This window comes from Pteronotus mesoamericanus, unplaced genomic scaffold, assembly GCF_021234165.1.
Source record: "Pteronotus mesoamericanus isolate MK-2021 breed Mesoamerican mustached bat unplaced genomic scaffold, CSHL_Meso_final contig_20, whole genome shotgun sequence".
Classification (NCBI taxonomy): domain Eukaryota; kingdom Metazoa; phylum Chordata; class Mammalia; order Chiroptera; family Mormoopidae; genus Pteronotus; species Pteronotus mesoamericanus.
Genome location: NW_026555085.1, coordinates 27,960,570 through 27,987,220, shown reverse-complemented (window position 1 = coordinate 27,987,220; position 26,651 = coordinate 27,960,570). Strand labels below are relative to the sequence as shown.

General features: G+C 33.8%; 1 protein-coding gene across 1 annotated transcript in view; it reads left to right on the top strand.

Annotated features, from left to right (window-relative positions):
- Positions 1 to 26,651, top strand: part of EYS (eyes shut homolog) — a 1,478,297-nt gene that overhangs the window by 942,637 nt on the left and 509,009 nt on the right. Inside the window, 1 exon segment of the mRNA XM_054568619.1 lies at positions 1,996 to 2,146. Coding sequence (XP_054424594.1) covers positions 1,996 to 2,146 — 151 coding nt within the window.

Here is a 26,651-nt window from a genome sequence, read left to right as displayed (position 1 = left end):
CTACATATACAAGAATGTCTATAACAGTGATGTTTGTAATAGCACCAAAAGGTACACTAAATCTAGAGTAATTTGTGAAATATTAATATAATGATGTATCTTGAAAATAAACAAACTGCTGTTAAATTCAGTAGCAAAGATAAATATTTAAAACAATTTTAAATTAAGCTGGAGGGTGTATAAAAATGTGTACTTGTGTTGCTAGTATTTCTAGGGATCCTTGCTAGTAACATCATACCACTTGACCTAAGTAGTGATTATTTAAGTATGTTCACAAATGGTATTTCATAGAACTTTATCCTTTACCCTCTTAATCCTGTATGCTATAATTCAATTAAAAATTTTATAAATATTTGAAAGACAGAATATCACATATTCATAATATAGAAAGACATTGATAGGTAAATACTATATAGGTGTCTTATAATATGTGTGCCATCATCTTGAAAAGGACTTTAATGATATTTACTTGCTTGGTAGCTAAACAAATAAATTGGTTAGATAAGAATCCACCAATTTTTTTAACTAAAGAATTAGATAGTAAATATTTTTGGCTCTTTGGGCATTAGAGTTTTTGTTACAAGTACTCAACGGTGCTGTGAAAGCAGCCATAGATTGTGTGTAAAGAAATGTGTGGCTCAGCTCCAGTAAAGCTGTTCTTACAAAGTGGTGGCAGGCAGCCCTTGGCCTTTATGCCATATATTTCAATCCCTGGATTAGATGATTAAACAGATGGCTGGAGTAAATGAGATGTGTATACATACGTACATGTTTAAGTATTGTTGAAGTATTTTTTATTTCATCTTTCTAAAATATGGGCTCATGAAAATTATTACTGAGAGTTGCCTAATTAAATTATATTTTATTTATTTATTTTTTAATTTTACATGCTTTATATCTTGGTATGATTTATATTACTACAACTAGTTACTCATTGCAATATTACCATGTTCAGCCCAAAGATGTGTTGTGAACTAGATTCAGTATCCCGCCCCGCTTTCTCTTGGCAGATATGTTCCAAGATCCCCAGAGGATGCCTGAAACCACAGACTGTACCAAACCCTGTATATACTATATTTTCTCTTATATATACATATATATGGGAAATCTTAATTTATAAATAAGGCACAATAAGAGATTAATAATAATGAATAATAAAATAGAACAAATATAATAATATACTGTAATAAAAATTATGTGAATGCGGCCTCTCTCAAAATGTCTTCTTCTTCTTATGATGATGTGATCTGGTACAATGCCTATGTAATGAGATGAGGTGAGGTGAATAATGTAGGCACCGTCAATTAGCATTAGGCTACTGTCACATAAACTCTGTGATGCTGGGACAGTCAACCTGATAACCAAGGTGGCTACTAAGTGACTAAAAGGTGAAAAACGTACATAGTTTGGATACACTAGACAAAGAGATGGTACATGTCCTTGGCAGGAAGCAGAATAACAATTTGAGATTCATCATACCACACAGATTGATGTACAATTTAAAAACTTATGAATTGTTCATTTCTGGTGCTTTCCATTTAATCTTTTTGGACTTAGTCTGACGACGCAGCTAACTGACCCCCTGGAAAATGAAATTGTGGATGAAGGGACAGTGCTGTAACCATATTTAAAACATACTTTTCAATCATTTTTAACTGATGCAGAAAATTTAACAATGTAGAAGACTAAAGTAGAATATTATACTCTAACATTTTAATCACTGTTTAAAGAGATCTGTTTATCAGGATTTATTTATTTTATTAGATGATTGCTACAATTTGTTGTTTTGTCAAAATTGACTTTGTATTTATGTACTTAAAGCATTAAGGGTTTGTAATTTAGAACAGAGTAATCTATTTCTGGCTTTGTTGGTTTTATGGTGAGATAATCTATTTACTTAAATCTTTCTTCTTTTGTTAATAGCTTAATTAATTAGTCAGACAAATGTTTGCACAACATAACTAAAACCATAAATTCCTTTCTAAATTGTTGCAGGCAAGAATTGGACCCATGTAAAGCTGAACTGACTATTCTAGGGAGGACTATCAAAGCAAGCGAATCTCTCAATCATGTGTCTAGAAAACCACTGCCAGAATCCGGTTCTGTCTTTGTTGGCGGCTTTCCAGGTCTTCATGGCGCAAACCAGGTATTTCTATTAATATACGTATTATGTCATTTTATGAAGAAGAGAGACAGAAAAACTTAAGAAAAGTTCCTGGTTAAACGGGCCATGTGCATGGTTTCAAAAAGAAATTTTGAGCAATTCTGCTAACACTAATTTATCTTTGCAAAGTATAGCTAAAGTTTACCGTTCTCTTTTGTCAGGCTGTTTTTCCAACATATGGCTATAAACCTGTGTTACATTCATGACAATTTTAAGTATGTGGGCTTTTGTTCACTCCCACGCTAGTGATTGATGGATATCTGAGAGATTGCCTTAGTGGATAACAAAAATGTTTCTAGAAATGGAACTGGAAAACCATTTCCAGCCTCTGCTTCACATGAGGTTACTAAAATGTAATAATGTTCTCTACAGAATGTTGTATATATGCCAGCCTACTTTTTAAATTTCCATTTAGATAATTAGTCTATCTTCATTATTAACCTATATTTTAACTTAACTTAATGCATAAGTTAAATGTTATTATTTTGCTTCATTTTATGCTATTGCATAAAAGCAGAGAACTACTTTAAAAATTTGTTTGCTTGTAAAGTGCCCTAATAGCTTAATACATTCCTGAATCTTTTCTCTTACTATATTTTCCATTATGTTTTACATATAACTCTATGTATTTCCCAAATAAAAGGTGGGTTTTTCATATAGAATTTAATTTTTGTGAGCATACACTAATTAAATGCAAGTAGTTGTCAAGCCTCTAGGAGGTATTGTTCAATTGAGGAGCTACACAAATATCTCTAATATAGTTAGATATTTACTCTAATAGAAATATGAACAGTATACAGAGGCAATGTAGAAAAATAGGAAAGGAAATCTCCTGCACTCCCTGGAGCAGTAAGAGAGTTAGTAGATAGATATCCTAAAGATAATCAAGTTTCTACCAGGTATATAACATGTAGACTGTCTTTCAAGGCAGGGGAAACAACATACATACAGAGGCTTAGGTAATAGAAAGGAGAGGGCGAGTGGGAGTAGAAAAAAATTATTAATGTGGAGACATGGAATTTGATGTGAATTGAGCAGGAGGGAGACTTGATGATGGGAAAGTGGAAAAGAGCCTGAGGATAATGGATCCTGTATAAAATATAAAATAGTATAAATTCGGATGCTGGTGCCTGGAGGCGCCATTTAAGAAGTTTTAACAAACAGTGACATTATGTAGTGTTCACTTTAATAGTGGCCAAAGTATAGAATTAGAGGGGTTTACATAGACTACCAGTCAAGAATTGGTAAAGTTAGGTAATAGGAATACGTACATTTTAAAAAAACAACATTGTGGTGATAAGAGTGAGAAGATGACTATGAAAGCTGCTGAACTTGTGAATGTTTATAGGTAAAAAAAATAGAAAAATTTGGAATTTGAAAGAGGAGGTTGGCTTATATAAGCAGAAGATTTGTGCTAGTTAAGCTGTGGATCACAAGATCATTTACAAGGGAAGATGGAAGGTTCATTTCTGCATTTGAGTTCATTTTGGGCAGGGGTAATTTTAAAATATTTAACTGCCTTGCCATCACCACTAATCTATCAGTCCATTTCAGTTGTGCATTCCTACTGCATACCATTGTTCTCAATGGGACATTGTGATGTTTTAAGTAAGTCATTTGAAATAGGGGCCTTGAGTTCAAAAGAGATCCTGACCATATGGCTGTGAGAGTGTTTATGCAGGTGATAGCGGAAGCCACAGTATTTGATTGAATGGGTTTTGTAGAGAGAAGAGAGAGCTAAAGATTGGGGATGGTTAAAGCATGGTTAAAGGAGTGCCCACAAACTTAAGTAGAAAGATTGGAAGTAGAACAAGGGAAAAGGACTATTGTCACAAAAACCAAAGATGGAGAAAGATACCTAAAGGAGCATATGTTCAAAGCCAAAGCTACAAAAGGTCAGCCAGCAGTTGCAGGAGACCAATTAGAACAGAAAACAAATTGTAATATTTTGAGTAAGAATAAATGGAGCAACAGAGTGATTTTAGGTTATTTTACCAGGAGTGTGTTAAAAAGAGAATGAGAAAAAACAAAAATGCATAAATAGTGAAAGAAAGATGTTGTTATCTCGTGGAAGACAGACTCTCAAAGTAGAATTGCAGAGATATATAATAGTAATTGACTGTAATCTAAACACTTTTTCTTCCAAAACCTGTTTGAAAGGATTGGCATTTACTAAGGGATTATCTCACTAAAAACTTAATATTCACCCTGTGTGTGTATGAGTGAAGTTACCTTGAAATTAAAAGGACACCCAATTAAGCAGGTTTCCCCTCCTTGTTAATTATGTAATATTTAGAAGAAGCTATATCAATCCCTTATTGATTCTTTATTTTTTCATTTTACTGTTACTGTGTCATAGTAGCTTTATGCATGTGTACAATTATGTATGTATATGACATACATTACTATGCAGTAAATGATTGAAACAAGCAAATTATAACATATCCATATGATAACACTTAAAGAGAAAACATATGATAAATCAGAGAGAAAGAAGAAAAACAACTTTGTGAACTTGTTGCTATACAATGCCCCTCTGCATATCTAAATATCATGCAGGCTCTAACTATCTAATTATTGTGTTCTGATTAAGAGCTGCTGTTTAAGCACAGTGGGTTGTCAGCACTCAGAAAATTAAAAACAACAGGTTTTCAGTATAAAACCCTAAGGAAGAGAACTATAGCTGATTTCTTGAGCCAATAAATGTTAAGATATAATTATTCTCTTGACTCTAAGTTTCCAGTAATGTCTTTCTGTACTGGCCAGAGCCCATCCACATGATAAGAGTTTCTAATCCAATGTGTATGCAGTGACAGGTTGTTTAATGTTTCCTTTAACAAAAGCACACAGAGCTCTGTATGTGAGAGGAGAACAAAACAGTTAGAGACTTTAAGTTTTGTGCCTGAAATGTGAAAAACTCTGCATCCCCTGATGACCATATGATAACTGCCAAAGTCCGAGAGTAAATGCCCTCTCTCTGGTGGTAGGAAAATGCTTTCCTTGGTAGTGTTTTAATTGCTTACACTTTTCAGTGTGAGACTCCATAGGCTCCTGCTGTTCAGTCCAAGTTGCTTAATGACACCAAACCTTAATTCCTAAAAAACACAGACCAAGTTACAATGGTGCTAACTATCCTCTTTACTTTATAAAAGAAAATGAAATAATTGTGCAAATAAATATTGTTAATTTATTACTGGAATTTTTTCTTTCTACAGACATTGATAACATAACATGTGTTCTAGACAGATGCTGTTTTTATCACATTCAAGTCAATCATGAATATTAAGAGCAGAATATGTGATGGCATTTATAGGATTGGAATTTTTGAAGAACCAGAGACTGACTTAGTCCATTTGGGCTCCTGTAACAAAAAAACCCCTTAGACTTGGTGCCTTAGACAACAAATATTTATTTTTTTCACAGTGAGGAAGGCTGGGAAGTCCAAGATTAAGGTGCTGGTACATTGGAGTCTTCTGAGGGCCCCATCACTGGTTCATAGCTGTCTCTACCCGGCAGTCCTCACACTGGCAGAAGGGACGAGAGCATTCTCTGGGGTCTGTTTTCTAAGGACACTGGTCCATCATTAAGGCTCTGTGTTCATGACCTAATCTCCAAAGGCCCCACCTCCTAATACCAACATATTGGGGCTTAGGATTTCAAAACATGTGTTTTAGGGGGACACAAACATTCAGATCATAATATGATGGTAGCCTAGATGTTTGATAATAGAGGAAGTGAAATGAGAAAGGATAAAATTTTTCATGATCAATTTGTATGTGACAAATCTTCAATATTTGACAGTAAAGTAGGCTGAAGAGTAGGAGCATGACTAGGAAAATCTAATATCATAGAAGGCAGAAGAAGAGTAAGCTTCGAGAAAGAGGAGCTGTTCCACCTTACTAAAGTCAGCTCTAGTAAGAATAAGGTCTAGTAAGAATAAGATCTAGTAAGAATAAGAACTAGTTATTCTGACATGGAATCCATTGATAAGTTTTCCATAGAAATGACCACTTATATTCAAGCTCATGATGGTGAGTGGAGTTACTATCAGCATTCTATTAAGAACCAATGTTTTCTCTTGGCCAAAGTGACAGAATCTAGTTGAACATCTGCTTCCTATTAAAACAGCAATGAAAATTCCAACTGCGAGATGACAGTATTTTATTTTATTTTATTTTATTTTATTTTTAATTAATTTATTTACTTTTTAAATACATTTGTCTCTGCCTTCCCCCCACCTCTTTCCCTTGCCCCCTCCCACCTTCCCTCCCTCAGCTCTTCCCCTTTGGTTTTGTCCATGAGCCCTTGCTATATGTTCCTTGACTTTCCCCTTCCCTTCCCTTTCCCTGCCCCCCGCCCTTCCCTCTTGTCTCTGTTGATTTCTTTTCCTTTCAGTGTTGCTGGTCATATTTTCCTTGCTTCTTTGCATTGTTGGTTAGGTTCCGCTTATAGGTGAGATCATATGGTATTTGTCTTTCACCCCCTGGCTTATTTCGCTTAGCATGATGCTCTCCAGTTCCATCCATGCTGTCGCAAAGTTTAGTACTTCTTTTTTCTTTCTGCTGCGTAGTATTCCATTGTGTATATGTACCATGATTTTTTGATCCACTCATCTACTGATGGGCATTTAGGTTGCTTCCAACTCTTGGCTATTGTAAATTGTGCTGCTATGAACATTGGGGTGCATAGGTTCTTTTGTATTGGCGTTTTGGTGTTCTCAGGGTATAGTCCCAGCAGGGGAATCGCTGGATCAAAAGGCAGTTCCATTTTCAGCTTTCTGAGGAAATTCCACACTGCTTTCCATAGTGGCTGCACCAGTCTGCATTCCCACCAACAGTGGACTAGGGTTCCCTTTTCTCCACAGCCTCGCCAGCACCTGTTGTTTGTGGATCTATTTATGATGGCCATTCTGACCGGTGTGAGGTGGTACCTCATGGTGGTTTTGATCTGCATTTCTCTGATGGCTAGTGATGCAGAGCATCCTTTCAAATGCCTCTGGGCCCTCTGTATCTCCTCCTTAGAAAAGCATCTGCCCAGGTCCTTTGCCCATTTTTTGATTGGATTGTTTGTCTTCTTGGAGTAAAGTCGCGTGAGTTCTTTGTATATCTTGGAGATCAAACCTCTATCTGATGTATCATTAGCAAATATATTTTCCCAAATGGTTGGCTCCCTTTTCATTTTGCTGATGTTTTCTTTAGCCGTGCAGAAGCTTCTTATTTTGATGAGGTCCCACTTGTTTATTCTTTCCTTTATGTCCCTTGCTTTAGGAGACATATCAGTGAAAAAATTGCTGTGTGGGATATCTGAGAGTTTCCTGCCAATGTTCTCCTCTAGGACTTTGATGGTGTTGCGACTTATATTTAAGTCTTTTATCCATCTTGAGTTTATTTTTGTGTATGGTGTCAGCTGATGATCCAATTTCAATTTTTTGCATGTAGCCGTCCAGCTCTCCCAACACCATTTGTTGAAGAGGCTGTTATTGCTCCATTTTATGCTTCTGCCCCCTTTGTCGAATATTAGATGTCCATAGAGACCTGGGCTTATTTCTGGGCTTTCTATTCTGTTCCACTGGTCTATGGATCTGTTCTTGTGCCAGTACCAGATTGTTTTGAGTATAGTGGCTTTGTAGTAGAGTTTGATGTCCGGTATTGTGATCCCTCCTACTTTGTGTTTCTTTCTCAAAATTGCTGCGGCTATTCGAGGTCGTTTATGGTTCCATATAAATTTTTGAAATGTCTGTTCTATTTCTGTGAAATACGTCATTGGTATCTTAATAGGGATTGCGTTGAATCTATAAATTGCTTTGGGTAGTATGGACATTTTAAGGATATTAATTCTTCCAATCCATGTGTACGGTATATGCTTCCATTTATTTGTGTCTTCCTTAATTTCTTTTTTCAATGTTGTATAGTTTTCTGCATACAGGTCTTTTGTGTCTTTGGTTAAATTTATCCCTAGGTACTTTATCTTTTTTCGTGCTATATCGAATGGTATATTTTTCCTGATTTCTTCTTCTTCTATTGCATTGCTGGTGTACAAAAACGCCTTTGATTTCTGAATGTTGACTTTGTATCCTGCTGTTTTGCCAAATTCACTTATTAGGTTGAGGAGTTTTTTGGTAGAGTCTACAGGGTTCTCTATGTACACTATCATGTCGAGATGACAGTATTTTGTTTAAAGTTTATTGAAAACCCATTTATAGTGTCACCTCTAATGTTGAAGATGTGCATATACTAAACTCCAAAATTTTCCTGTTTAGGGATGGGGATATACACTAGTAAATTTTTTATACTTGAATACAAGGAGACATGTACTAGACTATTCATAACAAAAGTATGTATGTATAACACAAAAAAAATAAAAAACAACATAAACACTTATTAAAAGTAGTATACATATTCTGTATACTACAGATATGTATAATGGTGAATATCAGTGAGCTTCTTGTGTTACATTTAAGTCTTCAATCAATTTAGAATTGATTTGTGTTTATACTATGAGGGTCCAATTTTATTTTCTTGCACATGACTATCCTGTTTTCCAGTGTCATTTGTTGAAGACAGCATTCTTTCTTTATTGGGTACCCTGTTGAAGATTAGTTGACTGTATATTCATGGATTTATTGCTGGGCTTTATATTCTGTTCCATTGGTCTACATCTCTGTTTATGTGAGTATCACACTGTTTTGAGTACTCTAACTTTATAATGTTATTTGAAATCAGAAAGTGTGATGCCTCTAACTTTGGTCTTTCTCAAAATTGACTTAGTTATTCATTGTCTTTTGTGGCTCCATATGAATTTTATAATTGTTTGCTCTGGTTCTGAAAAAGATGTCATTGGTATTTTGATAGGGATTACATTGTATCTATGGATTGTTTTTGGTAATATGGATATTTTAATAGTATACACTTCCAATCCATGAACACAAATGCCTTTTTATTTTTTGTGTCCTATTTAGTTTCTTTCATCAATGTGTATAGTTTTCTAATATCCTTTTTTTCTTTTTTTTCTTTTTTCTTTTTTTTTAATTTATTTACTTTTTAAATACATTTGTCTCTGCCTCTAATATCATTTTTTTTATAGTTTGTGGTTTGTGTATAGAAAAAATAACTGATTTTTATGTTGATTTTTGTATCCTGCAACTTTATTGAATTAGTTTGTTCTCTATATTTTTTTTAATCTTTATGGGGTTTTAAGTAGATATAAGATCATATTGTCCAGAAACATGGACAATTTTATTTCTTCTTTCCTTATTTGGATGCCTTTTATTTCTTTTTTCTTGCCTAATTGCTGTAGTTAAAACTTCTAATAGTATCGTAAATGGATGTAGCAAAAGCGGGCATCCTTGTCCTATTTCTGATCTTAGAGGAAAAGTTTTATGTTTTTCATTGTAGAGTATGGTGTTAGCTGGGAGCTCATTAAATATGGCCTTCTTATGTTGAAATAAGTTCCTAATTCATTGAGTGTTTTTAATCATGGAAAAACATTGAATTTTAACTATTTTTCTGCTTTTATTGAGATGATATGATTTATATGCTTTATTCTGTTAATGTGGTATATCACAATTAATTTTCATATGTTGAACCATTCTTGCAACTAGGGATAAATCCCACTTGTTCATAGTATATGAGCCTTTTAATGTGCTTTTAATTTGGTTTGCTAGTATTTTGTTGAGGATTTTTATATCTATGCTCATCAGGAATATTATCCCATAGTTTGTTTTTTGTGGTGTCTGTGTCTGGGTTTCATATCAAGGTAAGGCTGGCTTTATAATATATGTTTGGCATATTTCCTCCTCTTCAATTTTTTTGGAAGAGTTTAAAAACAATTGATATTTATTGTTCTTTAAATGTTTGATATAATTTCCCAGTGAAAACACATGGTCCTGAGCTTTTTTTGGCGGGGGGGCGGGTTGATTACTAACTCAATCTTCTTACTAGTTGCAATCCTATTCAGACTTTTTAGTTCTTCATGGTAAGTCATGTATTTTTAGGAATTTATCCATTTCTCCTAGGTTATCCATTTTGTTGGCATGTATCTGTTAATAGTATTCTCTTATGATCATTTTTATTTCTATAACATTTGTAATATTTCCCTATTTCTGATTTTATCTGAGTCTTCTCTTTTTTTAATCTAAGGTTTTGACAGTCACTCCTAAAAAACAATTCAGTTTTGTTGTTTATTTTTTTTCCCTATTGTTTTACTATTTTGTCTTTGGTTTATTTCTTATTTACTATTTATTTTCGTTCTTCTGCTACCTTTTCTCTTAGTTTTTTATTTTTCTAGTTCTTTCAAATATAGTGTGAGGTTTTTTTTTTTAGGTCTTTATTCTTTTTTTAAAGCAGGTCTTTATCCCTATTAGTACTCCCTTTTCTACACCCCATAAGAGCATAATAACTATTATATAATGTTCTCTGACCAAATCCTGGTATTAAAAGAGTTGCAATTTGACCAATATTCGTACATGGAGAAAAAAATATTTTATATACATACTACTGCTCTTCCAAGAAACAACTTGGATTGGTGGGAAAAATACCATATTTGAAGTGAGGATGCTTGATTTCTAATCATATCTCTACCAAAAAATAATGTTTTATGTTGTTGATCATTACTTGAAAACTCTGTGCTCAAACTTCTTTTCTATAAAAGATGTTGTTAGACTACATTATTTTTTAAAGTTTATTCCAATTCAAAATTCTGTGGTTCTATGTTATTTCTCTGTGTGTAGATAGATAGATAGACAGATAGGCAGGCAGACAGAGATAGGAATAGATATATAATATTTAGTATAATGTATAATACTAAATAATATATAATATACTATTTTTTCAGCATGAATTACACAGAATTTTTTAATATTAAGATACCATCTGCCCTGGATGAGTGGCTTATTTGGCTGCAACATCATCCCATTACACCAAGATTGCAGATTTGATCACCAGGCAGGGCACATACAAGAAAGAACTAATGAATGCATAAATAAGTGGAACAGCATATCGATGTATCTCTCTCTTCCTCTCTTTCACTAAAAGTCAATAAGTATTTTTAAAAAGATACTATCCCAATTTATAACGTAAATTCTATAATATATAATTTATATGTTATATAAATTTTAATGTTAAATCAAATAATATTAATATTTTATTTAATATTAAATCAAATTTATATATTATAAATTCTATTATAACTTCTGTTTCCTAGGATCACCTAACTTTTGTATAATATCCCTATGGAAACTTCTTGAGAGACTCCCATCTGGTGTTCTTTCTGTTCCTGTCTAAATTTCTATTTATTTGTAAAAGGTCTCAAAGAGTTCTTATTTTACAATGAACAAACTAATCAACAAAGCCACACAGTAACACATTCATGCCCATAGCTTAAACTGTTAAAAAAATACAAGTGAAAATTGAGATAAATATATTCAATTTTTTTCTATGTTAATTGATTTATTAGAATCAAAGTGCTTCAGTGTTTCTTCAGAGTGGTTAGGGAACAATGGGTAAAAAAAAGCAAGAAGTAATGTAATTTATATACATTAGGGAATTATAATAATACAGATCATAACTTTAAACCATATTTAATTTTGCAGCATAATCTATGTAACTCAACTAAGTAGATCTATGTTATTCACTAAGTAGAATAAAATCAATTTCTGGCTTAAGTGCTTTAGAGATATTAATTTGGGAAATAATGTTCTAGTGAAATTTAAGAACTTAAGGCTAATTTAGCCAAAGCCTAAAGAGCAGAGCCCTCAGGTAAATGATCTCACATATGAAACCATAATGTAAAATTTAAGGATGCTGAGACGTGGGAAAATAAGTGAAGCATGAATTCTGAGAATCTGCAACATAATCTATAAAGATGAAAATAAAGTACTTTATAATGTCAGTTATAAAATGTTACATAATCCAAAGTTACTAAAACTGCCTTTATCAGTAGCTACACTGGTTCCTTCAAAGACAAAATGTGAGCAGTGTCTATTTACCTGACATGGTAAGACAAAATCAGTTCTGGTAATTGAGAACCAACCCTCTTAGTGCTAAGACTTTGTCAACTCAATGTTTTTTATATGTATAATTTTCTCCATGATAAAAGATAATGATATCTTGAGGACTCAGGAGCATCACTGAAACATTAATTCAAAAGAGACAATAGAGCTCCAAAATTAAAAATTGGAGCTCTGGAACTGTAATGAACCCTAGCTCCCATAATCCATAGCCATGGGCCTTTAGCAAGCTATGTATCCTTTCCCTTCCTCTCTTCCTTCCTGCAAAATGGGGCTGCTGCTGTTTGGGGGTGGCAATAAGCAAGACTGAGATACTGTGAAATGTGCATTTAATAATTATTATTCTTTACAATTATTTTGTTTTGCGTTTCTTTCATACTTTAAATTTACTTCTACCTTGGGCTAAATAAACATAAAAAAAATTTTATTTTTTTAAATTTTCTTTTTTTTAATTTTCTTTTAATTTATTTTTTCAAATACATTTGTCTCTGCCTACCCCCAACCACTTTCCCTTGCCCCCTCCCTCCTTCCCAAAATTTTAAAGTTATTTCTAGCCCTATGTATTCCACACTGGAAATAAAAGTTTTAAAATTGATTGATTATACAAATGGATGCTCATGCTATGAAAATTTGATCTCAGTTCATAAGCTAAATAATTTCTTAAATACTCAATATAAACATAATTACCATTTTGTTTTCCTAAAGTGTTCTCTATATGTTTTATTTTTGCATCACTTATTTATAAAAGTAGATTAATGAATATGTAGTTTCCTGGCACTTAAAGCAATGTAACTTGTCTACCTTTCTAGAATAAGAAAGCAGAATTTCTTTGCTGTACTTCCCTGAAATCTCGTTCTTCACCTTAACACTTCTCTTCTGACTGTCCCTCAGGCTTAGATCTCTTATCCATTAGTCTTCTTCACTGATGTGAGGAATCTCATCATCCACACACTGAAAGGGGCATTCATCTATCCATTTATTCAGCAAGTAAGCAAGCATTCTGGAAAATGTATTGCTTCCCTCCCCCGCAAGGAACTGCTCTAAGTTCATTACAGATATTAGCTCATTTAATCACTATAACATTTAATCCTATGGATAGGCACTGATCCATATTTTACAGCTAAGGAAATTGGAGCAGGGTGAGATTAAGCAACTTCCTCGAGGTCACACAACAGTGAGTGGTAGAATCAATATTCAAACCCAGTCTCCAGGACCAACTGTATTGTGTGATCTCAATCACTGTGGTTTGGGAGCTAGAAAGGAGAAACCTGGTCTGCTATCTCAAGTATGTATGGAAGTAAGATCATTTAGGAGAATTTCCCCCACCAAAAATACCCCCAAAAAAACAAAAAAAAAAGTACAAAATTTTCTTCTTTATGAAACCATTGTCCTTATAATAGTAGTTGATAGTTACTGAGCACTTTCTCTTTGGATATCGCACTCATGAATACCTTATACTTGCTATCTCATTTCACACTTTTAGCAGCTTTTTGAAGTGGGTAATATTACCATCTCCTTTCATAGATGAAAGAATTGAGGCATATAGAGTTTGAATGGCTTGGTTTTGGTTGATTTTTGCTTGATTTTGTTCTGTTAAGAGGTAAGATCATGACTTAACCACCAGGCTTTTATAACATATGTCATGCTGCTTCACTGCAAATAACAATGTCGGGCACCTTTTACCAGTCCACATTGTTCTTGGTTTGATTTAATGGCTAACTTGTAATACAGTGCTTGTTTCAAACAAAATTCAAAGCACATTAATGTTATTACTAAATAAAAACTCTTGAAATAATGTGTTTAGATTCAACTATCTATGGAACTTCCCTTTAATTTATATTCTGAAAATCATATCAATTCATGAGGATATTTTTAAATGAGATAATAGCAAACAAATATAAAACAAAAATGTATTCATCTTTTTGTCAAAATTATGTTTATTTCTTTATCCATCTGCCTATTTATGTATCTATCATCTATCTATCCATCCATCTATCTTTTCACCCATTCATCTGGATAGTACCTACTATGGGGAGGGAATTTTTCTGTGCTGGGGATTTACTGTTGAGCAATCAAATGATGCTCCATCTTGATAAATCTTATATACTAAGGAAAATATTGACAAAACCTATCTCTACCTTTCTGGGGTCAATGTTTCTGTAGTAACAAAAATGAATGACTCCTTTGGGTTAAGGCTACATGGTTTATTATTAAATAAACATAGAAAGGAACCGTTCAGTAAAAATAAATGATTATGTGGCTACTGATTAGATGTTCCTCTCTAAAAACAGGTAAACTGTTTGTTAATGATTTTTTAAAAACTTCTGAGGATGGGGAGAAAAGGAAACACTTGTGCACTGTTTGTGGGAATGAAGGTTGGTATAGCCCCTATGGAAAAGAGTATGGAGGGTCTCAAAAATTAAAAATGTAACTGCCTTATTACCTAGCAACTCCATTTCTTGGTATATATTTGGGAAAAAAAACTCTGATTGCAAAGAACATGTACACCCCTATATTCATTGTAGCATAATTTACAATAGCCAAGACATGGAAGCAACCCAAGTGCCCATCAACAGACACTTGAATTTAAAAAAAAAAAAAAAAAAGCTGTAGTACACATGTACAGTGGATTACTCAGCCATAAAAAGTATTAAATCTTAGTATTTGTGACAGCATGAGTGCACCTAAAGGGTATTACGCTCAATGAAATGACTCAGTCTGAGAAAGACAAATACCATATGATTTCAATTCTGTGTGGAATTTAAAGAACAATATAAAGAAACAAAACAAAACAGAAACAGACATAGATGCATAGAACAGACTAATGGTTATTAGAGGGGAGGGGTAGATACAAAATAGTGATGAGATGTGAGATACAGCATAGAGAATATAGTCAATAATATTGTAATAACTAGATATGGCACCAGGTGGATACTGGAAATATTGGAGGGAATACTTTATAAGGTATACGATTGTCTAACCACTATGCTGTATACTTGAAACTAATACAAAATAATATTGAATGTAAACTGTAATTGAAAAAAAAACTTACTGATGAATTAACATGAAAAGTTTGAAGTACTAAGTTAAATATATTTACACAGGCTGTATCATTTTGTTTTTTCCTCTGAAAAACTCCCCAGTCTTTATTAAGTTAATGTTAATTTTCATCTCTAAGGAGAAGGATACATTGTGTAGTATTTCTGAAAATTGTTTCATCATACCTTTTATTTTTAGTAATAGCAGTTAATAGCATGGTCAAGTGATAGTATGCTGGAAATACTAAATTTTAAACTAGATTTTAAACTAAATTTAAAATCTTCATTAGCTTACCCCATGTGAAATATGCAAAATCCATATGCGTATGAGCAGTGAACCTGTCCTTATTATATCTGACATTTATATAGGGCATTTATTCATCTGTCAACAATTTCTAAAACACACATTACACAAGGAACTCTGTGCTAGAGACTAGGCAAATGAAATGCTGCAACATGGTCTTTGCTATGAATAATCACATCAGCAAAAATCATACATAGCCTACAAAATCCAAAACAGACAAACAAAAATTCTCTCGGTGTTAAGATTCTTTGGTGCCAGCTAAGAATCTCTGCAACAAGCATTACCAAAGCATAGCTACTTGGTCAGTGTGAAGTAATCACGTTCGGGCTCAATCTAGAAAATCACTGAAAGAGTATTTCAAATAATCTGCACATAAATTTTCCATAGCCTCATTAAAGAAATGCAAAGAAACAAGCAAAATTAATTCTAATAATATATTTTATTTAACCCAGTATGTTCAAAATATTGTCATTTCAACATGTAATTCTCATGAAAACATTATTAATAGGATATATTACATGATGTTACTTCATAAAAGGTCATTGAAATCTATGTTTCATATAATTCATTTCAATTTGTGCTTGCCACATTTCATTTGTTCTGTAGCCTGTGGTGAGTAGCCACATGTTGGACAGAGTAGCTCTACAATAGAACTATTCAGCATTATGATAGGCTACTTTACATTGAATTTGTCTGGGCATTGGATATGGTAGCATTGATTAATTCATTATTTAGCAAAAGTTTATTGTGTTTTCACTGTTGTCAAATGATATGCAAACATTGGGAATACACATACAGATGACCAATAGACATATGAAAAGATGCTCAATGTCACTAATCATCAGAGAATACAAGAGTGAGTTCAAGAGGCCCAGCTCTTTTGGAGTTTAGACAGCTGAGGGTGAGAGAGAGTTTTAATAAACTACTCCAAGAGCAGTGTGTCCTGGGGGCTTGGGGATACAAAGTGGAGGGACCTATAACCCAGCTGGGTCATAGCAAGTGAATAGAGTCTGAAAAAAATGGCAGTGACAGCCTAGAAAAGAAAGAACAGATGGGTGCCTGCTGACAGAAGAACCAGTGTGCTGAAAGAAGACAAGATAAAAGAATCACGGTGTGAGTGAAGAAAGGTGAACAACTCAGTTGTTCCCAAAGTACACAGTGGGTTAGGCACTAGAGGATAAATGATGAGGATGGAACAGGAGGCCATGGCTAGATCTTGGAAAGCCTTGGATGCCATTTTAAGGAGCTGGAATTTATCCAGTAGGTTTCAACTTTAAGTTTTAAATAAATTACCTGAACCGCTTTATGGGGGGTATTTTTCAAAGAGCAGCAAAGGATAGGAGATTATGTAGAAGAGGGCTGAACAGTTTAGGGAAGGAAAAGTAAGAGACTCAATTGTTCAGGGAAATGAGAATTAGAGAGGAGGAAACAGACTCTATAAATATTTGGATTAAAATCAATAAGACATATGAGTTGGATTTAAGTTGAAGTAGTGGGTGGAGTCAAGGACAACAGCCAGGTTTCCATCCTAGCTGATATATCAATGTAGCTGAGAAAACCAGTCTGAAGATAAAAAATACTGATGGAAGCGAGTTGATGAGGAAAGATGATAAATTCATTTTTGTCCCTTTGAGTCTGAATAGCCTCTGGGAGTATCAGGCTGAGATTTCCATGACACAGTGGGCAAAGCTCAAAGGGGAGATCTGACTGGTTTTGTACCATAGTTGAAACAATGAGATGGAATATGATTACCAGGGGAGAGCATGGAATCATAAAAACCATCTTTCAGAAAACAAAACAGCTCCTTCCCCCACACATCCTTCCAGAAATCATTAGCATTCTCAGTTAGCGCGTCTCTGCAGGGCTGTCAGAGGACTGCTTCTAAGATATCATACCACTGACTTGTTTCAAATTCTTCAACCTCCTTTCTCGCTGGTTTGCAAACACTAACTTTATCCCCAGACCTTCATTTTCCCAGGCTTCATAGTCAGCCACAGGGTTGTAGTTACAGTTAGTTGTCTCCAGACCCCTTTTGCCCTGTGCCTTTGATATGTGCCCCTATGTCTCTCTGGAAGGGCACCTCTAATCACCTGTACCCAGGAAGTCCTTATTGTCCTGTCCGATTCCTCACAGCAGCTGTCCCTGACAGAGAAGTGTTATTTTCCTTTTAATAGGATTCCATAGCAACTTGTATGCATGTCTGTTCTGGCAATTCTCATCTTATTTTTAATGCAGCTGTCACTTTGTCCTCTGTCTTCTTCCACTTCAGTGCATACTTTATGAAATGATGGACTTGTCTTATTTTTTTGTTTTTTTTATCTTCACTGCTTATGTCTGGCTCTACAGGGACTCACACATATATTAAGTAACAATATTGAATTTAATTTTATTTTTGAATTGTACTAATTTCAATAGAATAGAATTAAATTTGCATGAGGCTCACTGGTAAACATGAAGGAAAATACAATTGTTGACAACAGGATAGGTTCATGCTGAAAATGCTTTGACCAGTTATCATTTCTGTTACTTGACATTATATATCATGGAGTATTATATAAAATCTATTATTTTTTGGAATTTTAAATACATCTTTCAAAGATATTTGTCTACCCATGGCCTTACTACCAGGGAGTATATTAGAGAGAAAGCAAGTCTAGTCTAGGTGACATTTTTTTCAAACATATATTGGTCAAGAAGCATTAAAAAAATTGTGCCACAGTCTTTTAGCCTGGGACAATCTTATACTGTCTTCAGGCCCCTTAACTCGTATTTTGAATGAGAGGTTAATTTTAAGGCTAATGTATGCCATTCTGAAAGCAACAGCAAGCAGTCTGTGGTAGAGTCAAGTGACAACTTCTGTAAAATGAAGAAAAATGACAAATGAGGCTGTATGTGAAAGTCACTGTGCCTGCCATATTCTCATACTTAATTATAAAATCTTTCTAAATAACCACAGGAAATTACTCATTTCTTTAATAAAAAGTATTATTTTTTCATATCATACCCCATGTACAGATTAACAAAATATATTTTGTGTTTTGATAATGGCATCTAAAGTGCTAAGCAACCAACTTTTAAGTGCAGATTTCTGATTAAGATAATGTTTTATCTTTCACTTCATAATAAATCATTCCAAAGGTGTGAAGCGGCGTGGGGAGGGACCTTATTGCTTAAAGCAACAGATGTTACTTATTTGCTCACATTTCTATAATAGTGGTAGGACTCAGTGAGGGGAGATTTGTTTTGCTCCGCTTGGAGTCTTCTGGGACTGATGTATCCGAAGACTTCATTCATCTGTCTTTGGTCTCAATGAAGATGGTTGGAAAAGCAGAGGGCTGCCTGGGTCTCTATCTTTCTTTCCTTTTCCTATACCTCTCCCCAGCATCTCACCTCTCCAGAAGGCTAGCTGGGGTTTTTTTTACAAAAACATGGCCATCTCAGGTTACTTAAGCTTCTTCTGTGGCGATTGGCTTTCCCCAAAGCACAAAAGCAGCAGCTTCCAGGCCTTCTTAATTTCTGGGCTCCTAAAATGCTACTTCTGTTGCTTTTACATCGCTATTACTGGATCATCCCATATTAAAGGCAAAGAGAAATAGACTCCACTTCTCTGTGGGGAAATTGCAAATTTATACTGAAAAAGAGAATGTAAAATAGAGATAAGATTGTAGCCATAGGAATGCAACCTACCACAAATATTTAAATGTATGAACCAAATAATTCTAAGTATAGATTAAAATAAATTCATACCTATATACACATCATACTATTTATACCAATGTTTCAAAATACATTGCAGGCAATATAGTTCTTTGAACTCTGTTTAGTAATTAACTTTGCAGATTATATACTAATTGTTCAATTGTTTGTGTGTCACACACCAAACACAGGCTGTCAGAAATTGCAGGTTGTGTCTTTCCTATGAGTGCTCCCGGGCTGCTCTCATATATTATCCCCATCCGTGGGCCTGGCCTGCCTGGACCTCCGAGGCATGCCTGAGCCCAACGGTGCAGGGACTCTGCCCCCAGCCACTGTGATGTGCTACTGATAATACTTCTCTCTGCTGCCTAAGAGCCTTCTCTGTTCTCTGTTGGCATTACTTCCAACTCCAGAGAGCTATGTTTCCCACATATTGCTATTTCTAATTATTTCTATAACCTAACACTCACCGCCCTCCTCCTTTTGCATTTTTTTTTCCTATACCCCCGTTCTTTTCTGCCATTTTCTTGCCAGTAGCTCACTCTTCTTTTGTCCTTGCTGGTGTTCTTCAGGTTATAATAGCTATTGCCAATAGAAAATCATCTTTTTCTTCTGTGTCTTTACTTTTGGGTTTTTTTTGTTTGTTTGTTTGTTTTAATTGCTTGACTGTTTTAATTGCTTATTGACTTCACCATCATGTGTACTTTGATTTCTTCTGATTTATCGACTTTAAGTCTGAACACTTAAATTGCATGATCCTTAAACAGTAAAAATAACAGAAACTTATGAGGACAATAAATAATACTATTTAGCCCTTGCTGGTGTAGATAAGTGGACTGAGTCCCGGCTTGTGAAGATAAGAGTGATCAGTTTGATTCCCAGTCAGGGCACATGCTTGGGATTCAGGCCAGGTCCCCAGTTGGGGGTGCGCGAGAGGCAACCACACATTGTTTCTCTCCCTCTCTTTCTCCCTCTCTTCTCCTCTCTCTACAGTAAATAAATAAAATAAGAAATACCACTTAAAAATAGTAATTTTTTTAATTGTCCAGTTTTTTTAATGAAAAAGTATCTACACTTAAATTCTAAGAGCCACTTAATTTGGATTAATTAGATTGACTTTTCTAATAATCAGATACACTTTGAAGGTTAAAAAACTTTAAAGCATGTTACTTTAATGAGAATAGATTCATTAGTCATTAGTAGGGAAGGGAAAAGAAAATACATTAGGCTTTTACTTGTTTAGAGCACCATATACGTCTCTTCCTATGATCAAGAGTGTTTTTGGTAAAATTGATCTTATGTTTATTTTTACTTTTCAAGTGTTCTATATTTATAGCATTCTTAAGAGTTTTTGTAATTAGAAACTCATATAAAGTTTTAGTTGAAAGTCAGAAAAGAAATCATGTTAAATCTGCCATTTTATCTGTGAGAAAATGGGGATCCATTTCTGATGGCTACTAAAGACAGCCAAGAACAGAACTGAAGTCACCTATGACCAAGAAACGTCTTCTTCTTGATTTTCATGGTGGATTCCTGACGGATTTGCTCAGTTTCTAGATTTTTGTTGGGAAGACATGGATAATTGTTAAATAAACAGGAAAATATCTGGAGGCTAAATTTATGAGGTTGAAAAGGACAAAGGTGTCAACTGTGAAAGCAAAGAGTCTGGAAATCTAAAGAAAGAAGAAAAAGGGTGCATGTTGTGAATTAGAAAAATCAGGAGAGAGAGCTGGGTTGTGAGTGAGAGAGAAGCTTTTGGGTCAATTATTAAAAATGTGGGATTTATGGGAAGGGAAGGATGTCAAATGATACTTTTTAGAAAATGTCATTGTATGACTATCCTCATTCTGCCATAGTCTTTGCAAATTTTCTGTAAAGACATATCATACATTTAAATGGTATTTTGGAGTTACTTTCATTTCTGTTTAATGTATAGCCATGATAAAATGAAATGTAAGAAATAAGAAGGAATGCTTAGCTAAATTTGAGTTATACTTAGCCCAAGTCATCATATATAAACTGTGCAACATGTTATCCCTACTCATTGCTTGGTAGAACGATGATGATTTTGTGTAGCTTATCTAATAAAATAATAGCCAATATGTATGGAACACATTCTCTGAGCCAGACAGTCTGTTAACCTCTTTATGCAATAGAAAACAGTTAATTTACTCATCATAACAACCCTAAAAAGTAAGGACTGTTATCATCTCCATACCAAAAACAAGGAATTAAAATTAGGATATTAAACAAATTGCCTAAGTCACAGTTAACAGGTTCTCTATAGGGGAAAAAAAAGTCATCAAGACATAAAAACATTCACAAATGAAGGGACCACCTTTAAATCCTTCCCATTCAAGCAGCCCTCTCAGCTTAACATCAGTGTGTGGTTAAACCTGTCATATCAACAACTAAGGGAAACTCCACTCTGCCATTGGTCAATGTTAAAACAAAGAAAATTAAACGTGGTTGTTTAATGAAGGAGAAAAAAAAACTACATATCTTGTAAAAGATGAGAGATTTCTCTGTATTGATTAAAGTGACATTGAAAACAACTTGATTACATTTAGAATCACAGGTAAATAAAAATATGGCAGAGTTAGTTAAAAATTGAAGAAAAAACCTGGAAGAATTGTGACAGGTTACGTGCTTTAAAAGAGAATGATTTGAATTTTGACAGACTGTATAAGGCCTCTGGGAAAACATATGACATCACTGAAATTAGTTTCATAATGATGACCATATTTATGACACTGCTATTAAAGTAAAAGTGGAAGGGAAAATGTTATATCATGTCACTATATAGTTGTTGTTTTTTTTTTTTTTAAGGAGGATTACGCCCTTGTACTCTTCCCCCTCCAAAAAAAGAGAAAAGTCAGAAGCGATCAATTTTGAACTCATTCTTAGTTTCTTCTAATAATTAAAGCATAATCATTATATTTTCTGTAATTTTTTACATGTAAGATAATAAAAAATCAGGAATTTAGTTTTATATTTTGAAATAATATTGCAAGGAAATAGTTTTCTATATGCATTGTAAAATTTTGAACCAATTTATAAGTAAATTGCTTTTAAGTGATTTTATCAGAATACCAGTTATCTTCAGATAAATAATTAGCAACCTCTACTTCTCTGAGTAGTCCTCAACCTCAATAGGGAAAATTACTTTGGCTCTTTCTCTTTTGTCACTCAAATACCCATTATAATTATGGAAAATATACTTTGTTGTTCTAAACATTATTTAATGAATTTGTACTAAAATTGATTAGGAATTTGATCTAGGATTGTGTTTCTATATTCACATTTACTGACTTTCAGTATAAATATTATTGTTAATGCAAACTACTTTTCTACATGTCATTTCTACTTACTGTCTGAAGTCTAGCAGTTGATGTTAAAGTTGTCAGATTTGAAACTTTTATATAAAATTACAAGATGTTGAAACTCAGCACATAAATTGTTGAGGGTTTTTTCTATGCAATTTGGTCTAATCACTCTAAGTTGAATGTTTATTTGATTAACAAAATCAAATAAAAGTGATAAAAAAATTATCCTGGAAAAATCTGAATAAATAACAAAGTTACCTATATAAAATTGAACATATTCCAAGTCCAAGGAAGCAAAGAAGCTTCTGAGAAAGCACTTGGAGATATGTAATAAAAGCATTGGCTGTTTTTAAATGCCATTTCAATGCATAAGTTTATCTTATGTTTAAAATTATAGTTACCATTGAATTAAGAGAGGGATAAAAAACTGTGGCACTCAAAACAATGCACGGTCCAATTACATGGAAACATGTCCTACGGTACACAAGCAGCTGTGACAAAAAAGAAAAAATGCAATTACTTAAGCAATACCTCTGCAATTACATTTTCCTCAAATTCAAGAGAAGTTTTGTTAGATTTGTGAGAATTTATGTTTTGAGATGCCATTGCTTTATTATAGGAGAATATCAACAAAATTTAATTAAAATTCCAAAATAAGAGTGACTATAGAATAAAATTTTAATACTATATTATATGGTATGTATATAATGTGGATTATATTATATCTAATTTCTTTAAATTGATTTACTTTGTGAATGCCTGCTTGAACCCATAAGGAGAATTCATCATTTCCCTATTTGTGTTCCTATAGCACTGCTTACACATTCTCTTCAGCAGTCATGTATCCTTTCTCCGAATGTTAAGGTCTTTGAGAATACTTGTTGCACTTAATTTACATTTCTATCTCCAGAGTCTTGAACAGGGGCTGAATAAATCACAAAATGTATTTCTTAAAATATTTTAGTTCCTAATGCAAATAATATGATAGTAAAAATGTATTGTTGTTCCATATTCATGGAACTCATTTTCAGGAAAAAGGTCACTTTTTGGATGTATTGTTGTGTTCAGAAACATGGCATGTTTGTATCTGTCTGAGGTTCCATTTCTGAGTTACTCCTAGGTTTTCAAGATAAAACTCTTCTGAGACTCTTTGCTGCAAAGGGCTAGATTCTTTTGTTGTACATCTGAGAGCCCAGAGGCAAAAGAACAGGATATAATATGCATTGAATATGGAGTCTCTTAAAATCTGCCCTCCTCTAAGAAATAGTTACTTTCTTTGCCATTCACTAAAGTAGCTAGTACATTTCTTACAGTAATAAAACTATTGGGTTTCTGTTTGGCATTCTGCAGTCCCATTACACGTAGAAATAGAGATGTGCTTTTATGATGCTTCAGTATAATTTGTAGTAAAACTATTAAAAAGAAAAGAGAAAGTAATATCCATCCAAAGTTTCATATTTAGCTGCAAGAAAACTGGAATACTATTTCACAGTTAAATTCCCAAAATTCTAACCTGACAAAAAAATGTATTCACAACTAAAGAAAATAACAAATTCTACCTGTACCTCTCAGATATTGCCACCAGGTCAGGAATTGCTCAAACTTAGTGGTGTATCAAGAAAGTCTGTCACAAGATGTTGGTCAAGGCCATGGCACTACACAGGGAGAATCCCTAGCTAACTTTCCAGCTAGTATAGACTATCTACAGCAATGGCTCATGTTCCCATCTCCAGTTTAACAGTGTAGTTTGCACTTTCCAACATCCAAAGATGAAGTCAGGTAAAAAGCTCATTGTTGTTAGTTTCATCATTATTGTGTCATCATTATCATCAATGCAAGGTCCTAAAAATTGAGTCAAAAAAAAGTAATACAAGAATGAAATTATAGAAGAACATATATAGAAAGTTTAAATATATATTTACACATAAATTTATATATATTTATGAGTTCTGTCAAGAAGGTATCTGGCCATGTAATATGAAAATTAGAGACATTTATTGAAGAAGATGCAAGATACAAAAAACATTGTACACAGGACAATGACGCCTCAGTCCCCTTCAAAGTAGGCATCTTGGGACCACACACAGTTCTCCCAATTGCCATCAGCTGCCCTATCATATTTTCCTGAATCTCATTGATGGTCTGAAGTCTCTTTCCTTTCAAAGGTGATTTTAGTTCGGGAAAAGCCAGAAGTCACAGGGCCCCAAACCTGGGCTGTAGAGCGGCTCAGCCACCTGGGTGATTTGATGTTCTGCCAAAAAACTCTGCATGAGACATGATCCATGAGTGCGCATGTTGTCGTGATGAAGCTGTCAATCACAACCGCCTAGAGCTTTGGCCTTCTGAATCATCCAAATAGTTTCTGTGGAGGAATGTTCAAGCTTAATGCAAAATTGGATGCAGATTCATTGCTCTACTTGCTCAGTCATTTTGAATGCAAAGGCCACACAGTACACATACTCACTCAACAGCATCGACCGCCTCCACTGTCTAGTACAGTGAAATCATCATTGTCCACACATACACATTCCAGTCCACTCTCCTTGGCTGCCATGTTACACCAATGTCATGCCAATCATTCTCATTTCATTAACACTGGCTTGACTTTTTCTGGACAGACCTCATATATATTTTATATATGTATAATATATATATATGTGTGTGTATGTATATGTATATAAACTTTTTGTATATATATGAACTTTCTATATGTATATATAAGCTTTCATTATAGTTGAAAACACAATAAATGTTAATACCAAGTAGCTGTATTATAGCTGTAAAAAAAACATAATCACATTAGATTTTAAGAGGTATATAAGTAGAAATTAGAATTATATGAGTAAAAATTCTTGCTGAGACTATGTATATGTGTTCACATTATTTATGTTCTTATTACCCTTTTTAATAGTGATAAAGCTCTTTCGGCTTATATTCAGAGAATGGTCTGAATTATTGATGAGACTTGAAATCATTTAGAAAGGTTAATGGAGCTAAAGAAAGTTGCAAAAATTTTTTTCAAATATTAGTAGAGTTAGTATATGGAAAGTATATGAAACTTGTTTAAGATGCTAATATGAACAGAATAAGATTGCACTAGACTAAATATGCCTCTCCAAAACATATATGTTGAAGCTCTAAACCCCACTGTAACTGCATTTAGAGATAGGGCTTATGAGGAGGTAAAAAAGGTTGAATAGAAGGATGGAACCCTAATCCATTAGGATTGGTGCCTTAATAAGAAGATCCTAGAGCTCACTTGTGCTGTCTGTCTGTCTCTCTTTTTCTCTCTCTCTGCTATGTGTGGACACAACAATGAAGTGGAACTCTGCAATCCAGAAATAGATCTCATAAGGAACTGAATTGACTAGCACTTTGATCTTAGATTTCCTAGGTTCTAGACCAGTGAGAAAAATAATTTTGTCGTTTAAGCCCCCCAGTCTGTGGTATCATGTTATGAAAGGCCTTGCAGCCTAAGATAAGGACAAATGCTGTGGTTATTGGAAGACAGATTTCTGTGTAAAGTAGAAACGCTTTTTAGAATCTAAGAGCAAGAGATACTTCAAGTGCTACAAACTTTTCCATAACTGAAGAAATGCAAGCATACGCCAGCAAATACTTTTTAAGGATGTTTACCAACATGAGGTAAAGGTCATAAGAGTGTTCAGATTAGGTTAATAATTTTCAAACATTAGTTAATAGACAAATGCTAGATTTTGTCATTGCTGGGTAAAATAATCTTTTCCTTCAATTTTATAAATGTGTTTAAAAATAAAAACACTTTCTTAATTCTATATTTCCTACTTTTTGACAGTAGAATATCCTTCTATTTGAAATTATAATACAAGTATAAGGTAGTTTTTAATGCTCTTAGTCAGGAAAATAAGAAGTTAACAACCCAGCCATCTTAATGTTTTTGGAAATTTGAATTACCTGTGATATCTGGAAGTCTAGGAAGAACAAGACTAGAGGTTATTTTATCTTAAAACTCTAAAATTTTGTAATTCTTCATCTTTATGACCATTAGTATAGAATGACAAGGTATTTAAAAAATGGAAAAATCATATAGACTTTTTAAAAAGATTTTATTTATTTATTTTTCAGAGCGAGGGAATGG